General features: G+C 43.8%; 2 protein-coding genes across 3 annotated transcripts in view; one reads left to right on the forward strand and one right to left on the reverse strand.

Moving 5' to 3' along the window:
• The first annotated feature begins 237 nt into the window (after positions 1 to 237).
• On the forward strand, positions 238 to 3,686 carry CFAP126 (cilia and flagella associated protein 126). Its single transcript, XM_030823637.1, has 4 exons — positions 238 to 264; positions 1,731 to 1,913; positions 2,715 to 2,891; positions 3,267 to 3,686. Exons 1-4 carry the CDS (start codon positions 238 to 240, stop codon positions 3,450 to 3,452), a joined length of 573 nt encoding a protein of 190 aa, XP_030679497.1. The 3' UTR covers positions 3,453 to 3,686.
• A 1,533-nt stretch (positions 3,687 to 5,219) lies between these two features.
• The window catches only part of SDHC (succinate dehydrogenase complex subunit C), a 54,060-nt gene continuing 46,989 nt past the window's right edge, over positions 5,220 to 12,290 (reverse strand). The window contains exons 5-6 of one of the 2 annotated variants that reach the window (XM_030824063.1): positions 11,890 to 12,053; positions 5,220 to 6,088 (exon numbers count right to left, since the gene is read on the reverse strand). In XM_030824063.1, coding sequence (XP_030679923.1) covers positions 5,984 to 6,088; positions 11,890 to 12,053 — 269 coding nt within the window. In that variant the 3' untranslated portion in view covers positions 5,220 to 5,983. The remainder of the gene's footprint in view (positions 6,089 to 11,889; positions 12,054 to 12,290) is intronic. The other variant, XM_030824065.1, reaches the window with a different exon arrangement.

Raw genomic sequence — 12,290 nt, forward strand, 5'->3', positions numbered from 1 at the left:
TAGGTTATGCCAGAAAAAAAGTAGCTGCTATTCAGCTAATTTTCTCACATTTACTCAGTCTTTCCTGTCTCTAAAATAAAAATGAATCTAAGTTCCAGAGAAAACAAATGGGGGCAGTGTGAGCCAAGGAAGTGAATAATAAGCAGAAGACAAAGGCAGCCTCTGCTGATTGGGAAGTAGTCCCAGGAGGTCGGCCTTCTGCAGTTGCCAAGCAATGAGTGTAAACAGCACAAGATCATGGCCACTAACTACAGTGCCAATCAGGTAAGTTCCCATTCTCCATTTCTTTAACGTTTACTTTTGTTTTTCAGATTCTATCTTTGGACTGTCCCCTCTCATTGGATTCTGATCTTTGAACAGATAGCTGCGAGTGGAGTGAGATAATATTTTACCTCCTCAAGGATAGAGAGAGCCCAGGGGCGATCCAAAGGTATCTCTGGGTTAAATTTGTAGGGTGTAAACCAGAAGTTGGCAAGTTTTTTTCTGTAAAAGGGCGGAGTGTAAAAATTTTAGGCTTTGCAGGCCAAGTGGCAAAGTCAAAAATATTCTGTAGCTACTTACATAATTAAAGAAAAACATTTTTCCATAACATTTTTGACAAATTCAAAATATAACTGAGTACAATTTTTTGTACTACTAATGAAAATAATGGAATTTTGGGGGTTGAGAAAACATTTCACTTAACTGGGATTCAAAGTTAGTATTCCATTTTACTGAATCAATTGTAAATGTTCATCTATAAAAATCATCCTTACTCTCAGGCCATCCCCAAACAGGCAGCAATATGGATATGGCCCATAGGCCATAGTTTACCAACTCCTGATCTAGACCAGTGCTGCCCAACAAAAAGAGTGCGAGCCACAAATGTAATTTTAAATTTTCTAGTAGCTACATGAAAAAATTAAAACATAAAATTTAAATATATTGAATTTAACCCAATAAATTCAAATATTATTTCAACATTTAATCAGTATTTTTAAAATTATAATCAGACATTTTACATTCTTTTTTTGTACTAAATCTTCAAAACCTGCTGGGTGTTGTAGCTCATGTCTGTAATCCCAACACTTTGGGAGGCTGAGGCAGAAGGATCGCTTGAGGCCAGGAGTTTGAGACCACCCTGGGCAATATGGTGAGACCTCGTCTCTACAAGTAAATTTAAAAATTAGCTGGGCATGGTGGCATGCACCTGTAGTCCCAGCTACTTGTGAGTCTGAGGGAAAAGGATCGCTTGAACCCAGGTGTCCAAGGCTGCAGTGAGCTAGGATTGTGCCACTGACTCCAACCCAGGTGGCAGACCAAGATCCTGTCTCAAAAAAAAAAAAAAAAGAAAAGAAAAAAACTTCAAAATTCAGCATATTTCACACTTATAAAGCACCTCAATTTGAACTAGTCATATTTCAGGTGCTCAACAGTTCCATGTGGCTCTTGGCTCCATGCTGGACAGCACACATCTAGACCAAACAAATTACACCCTTGTCACAGTGACTTAAAGCCTACATGGTTGGTCAGGCCTTTGGTCTTCAAATCTAAAGAACTGTGCCTAGTCTTCATTTCCTGGGTTTGGGGCCTTGAAGTCTCACAGGGATACTTATCTTTCTCTCCACAGTATGAAAAGGCTTTCTCATCCAAGTATCTGCAGAACTGGTCTCCCGCTAAGCCAACAAAAGAGGTATTCCATGTTCAGTGCACCTATAAGATAGCCTCATGCTCTCCCTGTCAATTAACTCCTTTTAGCATTCTCTAAACTCCCATATCCTTCTCTGACCAAGCTCCCCAAATACTTCCCTTTTTCTACTCACAAACCTTTATCTCTCCCACTTGTACCCCAGAGCATCTCTTCTCATGAAGGCTACACTCAAATTATTGCCAATGATCGTGGTCATCTACTGCCTTCTGTGCCCCGTTCCAAGGTGAGATACTATCTTCACTCCTATCAAGAAAGGCAAATAATTGAGGCACAGAACTGGGAGATGTGCAGTCTCTCACAGCCATTATCGGGAAAATTAAAGTTTAATCTAATTCATGTTGTAATGTGAGAGCCACTGAACTTCCGGCCAGCTTACCCAGCAGGATAGAGTTGTGTTTAGCACCCTTCGGAAGTTCTTAAATTGATCAATGATCTGTATAAACGAAAGCCTTCAGATGATGACATCTGTGCAGTGGGTACTCCTTTGCCACACTCAGCCTAAGGATGCGGAATTTAAGTTGGCAGAGCAAAGTGGATGAAAAAATTAGGCCTGCATGGCCGGGCACGGTGGCTCACGCTTGTAATCCCAGCACTTTGGGAGGCTGAGGCGGGTGGATCACGAGGTCAGGAGATTGAGACCACAGTGAAACCCCGTCTCTACTAAAAATACAAAAACAGCCGGGCGTGGTGGCGGGTGCCTGTGGTCCCAGCTACTCGGAGAGGCTGAGGCAGGAGAATGGCGTGAACCCGGGAGGCGGAGCTTGCAGTGAGCCGAGACTGCGCCACTGCACTCCAGCCTGGGCGACAGAGCGAGACTCCGTCTCAAAAAAAAAAAAAAAGAAAAAATTAGGCCTGCAAAGCCTAAATGAGGGAGGGGGATAAGGAAGGGTGGGAAGATTATGCTTTCAGTCTTGTTTCATAACCATGCATTCCTAAAGGTAAAGAATGGAAATAAGACGAACAGAGGTCTAAGTCAGTTACTAGGAGTGAGAAGCCCTATTGAGGAATCCCTTTTCATTTTTAGGCAAATCCTTGGGGTTCCTTCATGGGCACCTGGCAAATGCCTCTGAAGATACCCCCTGCTCGGGTGACCCTGACCTCCCGTACAACTGCTGGTGCTGCCTCCCTCACCAAATGGATACAGAAAAATCCTGATTTACTCAAGGCCTCCAATGGGCTGTGTCCTGAAATCTTAGGCAAGGTATCTATTCGTCCCATCTAACCCAAAACCCTGTTGTCTCAATTTCTTTTCAACCTCAAAAAATGTCTATTGTTATGCCACCACTATTCCAGCAGGGGGGACCTCTAACCAATTTGTCTTATCCTGACTAGTCCTTCATCACCTCCTGAGGCCTGAAGGGATGGGCTAAGGGCATCTTACCCCCAACAGTAGAAAATGATCTAATCTCAAGGTGGGGGAGGGTGGTTAGAGAAATCAAATTTAACTTTTCTTATTTGAAACTTGATCTACTGCCCATGGTATGGGGAGAAAGGGAGTTAGAATCCTGAGGTGCATTAGGAATGATCCGGGCCTGACCAGAGACATGACTATCTCTTCCACTGTTATCACTGACAGCCCCATGATCCAGACAGTCAGAAGAAACTCAGAAAGAAGTCTATCACAAAGACTGTACAACAAGCACGAAGTCCAACCATAATTCCAAGCTCCCCAGCTGCCAACCTCAATTCCCCAGATGAACTCCAAAGCTCACACCCCTCTGCAGGTCATACTCCAGGTCCCCAAAGCCCAGCCAAATCCTAAGAGCCCACCTGGAATTCCACATATGCTAGAACTCTGGGCAGGGCCTGATCTAGCTGAGGTCCAGAAATACAAACTTGGAACTTCATATGGACCAAGTGGCCACACACTGAAAAACCTGTATAGCGATTGAGTGAAATAAACAAGAGCCCCCAGTCAGAACTGTGAAACAGGGAAATTTTGGGGTGGGAGTAAAAGCAAATTTGGAAAATAAACTTTTTTTTGTTGAATCTTTTACTGATCTGGATTTTCCATTCTTGCTATGGCTGCCTCTTGTAACACAATTAGGAGAAGGAAGGTGGGGGAAAATAAAGTAGGGAAAAGAACATACAGTGGTTTGGGTGGAACACATTTTTACAAGAATTGAGTCAGTTATACTCCAGAAATGACCAACAAAAAGTTAGTCTGAATCATGGAAAAAGGGCAGAACCTCAAAGAACCAGTCCCTCAACCTACCCACTCATTTCTTATCCTGAGCATGCACAACTAACAACTACAACATCAGAAGCAGAATTGTTGAGTAGAGTATGTATATGTGTGTTTGGAGAAGGTGGGGAAGAAAAGGTAGGGAAAACCAAAGTAGAAGATACTACGCTTGTGTAAGACCTTCTATCTAAGCCCAAGTACAAATGTAGTTTGGAAATTGAAGATATTAAAGTGATTGGAAGACAGAGAAGAAAAACAAAGACAGTAAGTAGAAATTTAAGGCAGAATAACAAACATGATGCTCTGTCACACCCCCCACCCACCCACTACCATGCTTCAATCACCCAAATGGTAGGAAACCACCAAAAAATGTAACTGCCCTACCCATTTTCCAGCCTCTAACAGCTGTTTATCATTGACCCCATTTTATATTTTCCTGGCACTGGCTGTTAAATTTAATGCCCTTGCCAAACCTTTCCCAGTCCCAATGACAAAGTGTTCTCTCATGATCACTTGTCCCTCATTCCAAAGACAAAGTAGAGAATAGCTGGTTTAAGATGGAGGAAAGGTACAAGGACTTGGCAGGTCCCCTCTAGTAAAAAGGGAAAAGCAATCATTACTTAAAGCCAAATACTATTTGGGACCCTGAATGAAGACTGTTAAAACAGCGGGTCCCCACCTTAACTAAGGTCTTCCTATCCAATCGACACCAGCTAGTTACCATTTCCCCTCTTCGACCCACAGTTTTAACTGGCTGGCCAACAACTTGAAGTGACAGACGAGATAGGTCTCTTATTCCAGAGTTCCCAAAAACTATCAAAACAGCATGCCTGCTAAAGCCTGGCCTATATGGATTTTAAAAGCAGCAAGTTTTCTCATTAAATTATATATTTTTGCCAGGTTTTCAACAATCCCTTCTTTTTTTAAAAATCTCTATGCTTCATTCACCCCAAGCCTATAACTTCAGGTCATCATCCCCTAGCTGTCACCAACACTGGTCCTCTGTGCCCCTCACTGAATCATAATTTGCTGAACTGTACCATGAAGCTTATAATCAGTCCTTAATGGGATTTTGGTGCCTATAACCCAAAAGCACTCTACATGTGTCACTTCTTTTTTCTCCTTTCTCTGAGGCTTCTCTGTGATATTTAAATCTCTGGCTAAGTTCTATCTGATTCTCTGAAAACTTTTCCAATGATGAGATGTAGGAAAACTGTTTCCCTCCTGGGAAAGGTCAGATTGTGGGGAGAGGGAGGATGTAAATGCCTGAGACCCGAGGGAAGAGGAGGAAATTGGTTCCTTCCCAACAGCCATTTTCTTAGTTTCTCTAGATTTCAAGGAGAGTCAAAGATAAAATGAGTATTTTAATTCAGTTTCAGAAAAAAAGGGTACATTACTTCGATGAGAAAGCGTAAAATTAAGAGGCTTTTCTGGAAATCCAAGAAAAAGAAATAACCATTAATATGTTCAACGATAATTTTCTGGATCTTCCTCTTGTGTCAAAAGCTATATATTTTCTCCTCAAAAGCAGCTGCTCCAAGAACTAACTAGCCCTCTTTATCTCCCTCTAGCTGGGACAGACTAGTTCCCCTCCACCCCCACCTCTCGTCTTTCAATAACACTGTGTAGGTGTTAATGGCCTGGGCTCTTACCAATGAAGAGAATTGTCCTTTAAGCCAGCAACCCACAGGCAGTGGCACCCAAAGCCTCACCAACCACCCACCCCCCGCCGCCCGTCCCCAGGGCAGAAGCCACAGAGCTGGCATTGTTTCCACTGTCTCAGGAAGAAGGAGCCAAAAGCTGACCCTCAGCACAAATCAAAGCCCAATATGGAGAGAGAATAACTGCTTCTAGGCCGAGAGTAGGCAAGCTGTGGGCAAAAAAGGGGAGTTTTTGCAGCCACCTCATCTTTAGAAACAAGGGGAAAACTAGACCCTTTTCCACTATTATGGTCTACAAGGTACTCTACTGTTCCAAGGGGATCTGAAAGTACAAAAGTATCTAAACAAATAAGGAGAACTTTTCCCAGGCTGGAGATAAGAATCACAAACAGAAAGATGGGTGAATGTAATAATGTGTAGGAAGATGATGCTGGAAGCCTCCGTTCTTCACATGGCTGCCAGCCCCATAGAGGACAACACAGTAAGAACCAGGACAACCACTCCAGACTGGTACAGCTGGGGAATCTTCAGGCCTTTTCCTAGGTCCCACATCTGTGGACAAAGCAAAAAAAAAAAAGGAATTTCAGTAAACAGGACATTAATAGTTCCTGTCTCAGAAAGTAATTCTACCTAAAGGAATAGATATCTCCTCTCAGCATGATTCTAGGGAAAAGCGCTTCTACCCTTATGCCCCACCTTTACGCTTCTTAAAACCCACAGTATGGAACCTATTATCCACTTATTCCAACGACAGAAAATCAGGTTCTATTGTGTGGTGATGATAGGAGGAATGTTCTCTAGAATGCCACAGGCCCCATACGGTATACAAAAGCTTCCAGAATGAATAGATAAACTTTTCCTCAGGACCACACATCTAGATTAATGTTTCTCAACGCGTATTCTTCCAAACACTTGTTCCTCAGAATGTTGAAAGCTATTATATGGGCCAAAAAAAAGTTCTGTGGTCAAAGTTCATAAATATTTAACTGCAAGACTTTCTAAACAGTTTTTTTTTTTGTTTTTTTTTTTTTTTTTTGAGACGGACTCTCGCTCTGTCGCCCAGGCTTGAGTGCAGTGGCGTGATCTCGGCTCACTGCAAGCTCCACCTCCCAGGTTCATGCCATTCTCTCGCCTCAGCCTCCCAAGTAGCTGGGACTAGAGGTGCACGCCACCACGCCCGGCTAATTTTGTTTTTGTATTTTTAGTAGAGATGGGGTTTCACCGTGTTAGCCAGGATGGTCTTGATCTCCTGACCTCGTGATCTGCCCGCCTTGGCCTCCCAGAATGCTGGGATTACAGGCGTGAGCCACTGCGCCCGGCCTCTAAACAGTTTACTGATGCACACTGTGAATCTCCAAAAGAGAGATATAATATGCCTGATTTCCTAGATACAGTCAATCTCAGAATCTTTTTATAGAGGGAAACTCTGTTTAACAGAGGACTAGTATTCTAAAGGATACTCTGAGATCTAGAACACTATTTCTCAATTTTGTTTTGACTGTGGCTCCACTAAGAAATACCTTTAAAATTGGAACCTAATAGATATGTATATATAATATAGCAAAAGTTGATAAAACAATATTTACCATTACTGAGTGGTGCCATATATATATATACAAACACACATACATTTATATATTTTATATATAAATAAATTTTATTAAAAAATATATATTTTTTCCTTTTTGTGGAGAACGGGGTCTCATTATATTGTTCAGGCAGGTCTTGAACTCCTGGACTCAAGCTATCCTCCTGCCTCTGCTTCCCTAAAAGCTGGCATTACGGGCGTGAACTTCTGCACCCAGCCGCTCCAGTGGCGCCATCTTGGCTCACAGCAACATCAGCCTCCCAGGTTCAAGCGATTCTCTTGCCTCAGCCCTGCCAGTGGCTGGGACTACAGGCGCATGCCACCATGCCCAGCTAATTTTTGTATTTTTAGTAGAGACGGGGTTTCGCCATGTTTGCCAGGCTGGTCTTGAACTCTTGACCTCAAGTGATACACCCTCCTCAGCCTCCCAAAGTGCTGGGATTATAGGCGTGAGCCACCGCGCCCAGCCCCAGCTTATATTTTCTATTCTATTTTAATTTCCTTTTTTGTTGGTAGCATGCCACTAAATTGGTTTTCTACCAATTGAGTTAAAACCCACATTTCTTTTTAATATTAAAAAACAGAGATAGATTCTTGTTATGTCTCGCCCAGGCTAGTATTGAACTCCTGGGCTCAAGCAATCCTCCCGCCTCAGCCTCCCAAAGTGGTGGGATTACAGGTGTGAGCCATCTCACCCAGCCCCTACCCCACCACCTCCACTTTTCTTTTTTTAATTTTTTGAGACTTTTGTCACCTAGGCTGGAGTGCAGCGGCACAATCTCAGGTCACTGAGGCCTTGACCTCCCAGGTTCAAGCAATCCTCCTGCCTCAGCCTCCCAAGTAGCTGGGACTACAGGCACCCGTCACCATGCCTGGCTAATTTTTTGTATTTTTGGTAGAGATGGAGTTTTGCCACGTTGCCCAGGCTAGTGTCGAACTCCTGAGCTCAAGCAATCCACCCGCCTCGGCCTCCCAAAGTGCTAGGATTACAGGCGTGAGCTACCATGCCCCCAGCCCCACATTTAACAAAACACTAATTGTGACTCTCTTGTGTCTTAGGGATATTAACATATTAATATTATATTGTAAGTCACTAAATGAGCCCCTGGGCAAAAGCAGTCTTCATTTTCCACACTTCCCACATACATGGCGCCTTAACACACACATACACACATACGCCCACAGTCTGAATGTAAAACTGCCTAAATTAGGAGTCAGTTCAGAGAAAAGATGGAGAGAGCCCAGAAAAAAAAAAAAAAAAAAATCAGGATGAGAAGATGCCTCCACCTCAACCCTCAAATTGCTTCTAACTAGGAGATTAGGAGTCAAGCAGATTCCACAAAGAGTTGTTTTGCTTAAATAAGGACAATGTTTTATAGAGAGTGAGTCCTACTGGGTAGTGGTAGTAGGCAGGGATATTCCCTAGAATGCCACAGACCCTATAACCTCCTACTCTTTCACTCCTCACTCCCCCATTAGATCTTCTGGCAAGTCAACTATCAAGTTCAGAGGCCAAAAACTACAGACTGTCACAGAAAACACAAAATCCTGTCCCACACTCACAGCTAGTACTTGCTAGAAGAAAAAATAAAAGCAGACTTAAGGACCTTCAGGTTCTTCACTTCCCTCAACAAAAAGATTACTATCACAGGCAAGAACCAGGGCAGAAAAGCTCTAAGTTCTGCAATTTTGTAAAACCTCCCCTCTCTTCCCCCCATACTGAACAAAGACAAACATAGGGCAAGTCTCTGCCTGAGCCAAAATATGAACAGAGGAAGCTGATCAGCTGATTTTCTTTACAGAGCTTTGTTCTGTGGAATACGAAGTCATTAATGGAAATGTCCTCCCTCTCTACTGCCTCCCCCTCAGGGAAGTGAAACCTCATTTTAAATCAAACTGAACACTGCCCCAGGGAACAGTTGATACAGACACTTAATTTAATAAGTCATTTAGTCTCTCATTTTTTTTATTCCATTAAACTGTCTATTGGACCAGACTGAAATCCAGGAAGTGCTTGTCTCTAAGGCTATGATTTGGAAGTAATAAAAAGTGAAATTAAGGCAAAAGCATCCATCTGACAGTTGGCTCAGATTCAGAAGTAATGAAAAAACAGAAAGAACTGAATTTTAATTGCCTTCTTGGAAGCAAAACTAGGGAGACTACAAAATATAAAATCTTTTTTTTTTTTTTTTTTTTTTTGAGACAGAGTTTCACTTTTGTCACCAAGGCTGGAGTGCAGTGGCATGATCTTGGCTCACTGCAACCTCTGCCTCCTGGATTCTCCTGCCTCAGCCTCCCAAGTAGCTGGGATTACAGGCACATGCCACCACCCCCAGCTAATTTTTGTATTTTTTGGTTTTTTTGAGACGGAATTTTGCTCTTGTTGCCCAGGCTGGATGGAGTGCAATGGCATGATCTCGGCTCACTGAAACCTCTGCCTCCTGGGTTCAAGCAATTCTCCTGCCTCAGCCTCCTGAGTAGCTGGGATTACAGGCATGTGCCACCAGGCCCGGCTAATTTTGTATTTTTAGTAGAGACAGGGTTTCTCCATGTTGGTCAAGCTGGTCTCGAACTCCTGGTCTCAGATGATCCGCCTGCCTCGGCCTCCCAAAGTGCTGAGATTACAGGCGTGAACCACTGCGCCTGCCTATTTTTTTTTTTTTTTTCTTTTTTTAGATGGGGTCACTCTGTCACCCAGGCTGAAGTGCAGTGGCACAATCTCGGCTCTCTGCAACCTCCGCCTCCTGGGCTCAATCAATCCTCCCACCTCAGCCTTACGGGTAGCTGGGACCATAGGCGCACACCACCATACCTGTCTAATTTTAGAAACCAGTTTTGAGCAGACCATGAGGTCACATAGGAGGCAACATGGACAGTTTTCAATCTATTAAATGATTCCTGCCATGTGCAGTGGCTCGCGCCTGTAATCCCAGCACTTTGGGAAGCCAAGAGTTCAAGACCAGGCTGGCCAACATGGTGAAACCCCATCTCTACTAAAAATACAGAAAAAAAAAAAAAAAAAAAAAAATTTGCTGGGTGTGGTGGCAGGCACCTGTAAGGCTGGCCAACATGGCAAAATCCTGTCTCTACCAAAAATACCAAAAAAAAAAAAAAAAATTAACTGGCCCTGGTGGTGGGCATCTGTAATCCCAGCTACTTGGGAGGCTAAGGCAGGAGAATCGCTTGAACCTGGGAGGTGGAGGTTGCAGTGAGCTGAGATTGCACCATTGCACTCCAGCCTGGGCAACAGAGCAAGACTCTGTCTCAAAAAAAAAAAAAAAAAGATTCTTAACCTCAGTATTAAAACCTGGAATTCTTGGCACCCAGTTTCTATTAAAGTTGGCCCCATTCTGTCCAATAGCTCAAAACAAAAATGCAATATAATGTGTAGATAAGAAAAGGTAATCTATTTGAGTCCTGTCAGAAGCACTACTCTGGGTCAACAGGAACGGAAGAATGAAAGCAGCAACAATGGTTATCTAGCTCATAACTGAATCCCCAGTGTCTACAACAGTACCTGACACATAAATAGGTACCAATTAATATTTATCTCATAAACATGTATTCTAGGCCTTCAGGGATCTCTTTTAAATATCCCTCTTAAAAATGAAGAGTTCAGCAGGGCACAGTGGCTCACGTCTGTAATCCCAGCACTTTGGGAAGCTGAGAGGGGTGGATCACAAGGTCAGGAGTTTGAGACCAGCCTGGCTAACATGGGGAAACCCCATCTCTACTAAAAATACAAAAAATTAGCCAGGCGTGGTGGCAGGCGCCTGTAGTCCCAGCTGCTCGGGAGGTCAAGGCAGGAGAATCTCTTGAACCCAAGAGGTGGAGTTTGCAGTGACCCAAGATCGTGCCAACTGCACTCCAGCCTGGGAGACAGAGCAAGACTTTGTCTCAAAAAATAAAATAAAATAAAATTAAATTAAATTAAAAAAGGAAGAGTTCATAATGAGACCCTGCAAGTATCTGTGAGGCCTATATACCATTGCTCAGCTACACCACCAGCAGGACTGCCAGATAACGCAGAGGGGAACTTGTGAACTTGTCTGGCTTTCCCCAAGAGGACTCTGAGTCACAACTAACCTTAAGAACAGCACTAAGGGCTGGGTGTGGTGGCTCATGCCTGTAATCCCAGCACTTTGGGAGGCCGAGGCGGGCGGATCACCTGAGGTCAGGAGTTTGAGACCAACCTCAACATGGAGAAACCCTGTCTCTACTAAAAATACAAAATTAGCCAGGCGTGGTGGTTCATGCCTGTAATCCCAGCTACTTGGGAGGCTGAGGCAGGAAAATTGCTTGAACCTGGGAGGCGGAGGTTGCGGTGAGCCAAGATCGTGCCATTGCACTCCAGCCTGGGCAACCAGAGTAAACTTGGTCTCAAAATAAAATAAAATAAAATAAAAAAATAACAGCACTAGCTGGGCGCGGTGGCTCACGCCTATAATCCTAGCACTTTGGGAGGCTGATGCAGGTGGATCACTTAAGGGCAGGAGTTTGAGACCAGCCTGGCCAACATGGTGAAACCCCATCTCTACTAAAAATACAAAAATTAACCAGGAGCGGTGGCACGCATCTATAACGCCAACTACTTAAGAGGCTGAGGCACAGGAATCTCTTGAACCCAGGAGGCAGAAGTTGCAGTGAGCTGAGATCGTACCACTGCACTCCAGCCTGGGCAATAGAGCGAGATCCACTCTTGCAAATCCTCCCAGTCTCCCCACTCCCTTCACAGAGAAAATGTGCAAATCCCCAATTAACTTACCAAGTGTCGGATCCCATTCCAGGTATGATACATGAGAGGGAAGACGAGTGCAAACTTAGCTGTGTGGATCAGTGCTGGCCCCAGACACAAGGACTTCACGAGTTCCAAATAAGACTCAAAGTTCCCAGGGAGTAACAGGGCCGACATGCCAAAAAGAGAGACCCCTGAGGAGAAAACCAAGTAGCTCGTCACAGCTGCTCACAAGTTACAACTAATACGATACAGAAAACTGGGACCCCTGGCACCTCATACAATTCTAAACCATTTTGAAATGGAGAAGATTTTTGTTTTGTTTTTTTCTTGAGACAGAGTCTCATTCTGTCACCCAGACTGGAGTTCAGTGGTGCAATCTTGGCTCACTGCAACCTCCACCTCCCAAGTTCAAGCGATTCTCCTGCTTC

This window comes from Nomascus leucogenys, chromosome 12 (genome assembly GCF_006542625.1).
Source record: "Nomascus leucogenys isolate Asia chromosome 12, Asia_NLE_v1, whole genome shotgun sequence".
Taxonomy (NCBI): Eukaryota; Metazoa; Chordata; class Mammalia; order Primates; family Hylobatidae; genus Nomascus; species Nomascus leucogenys.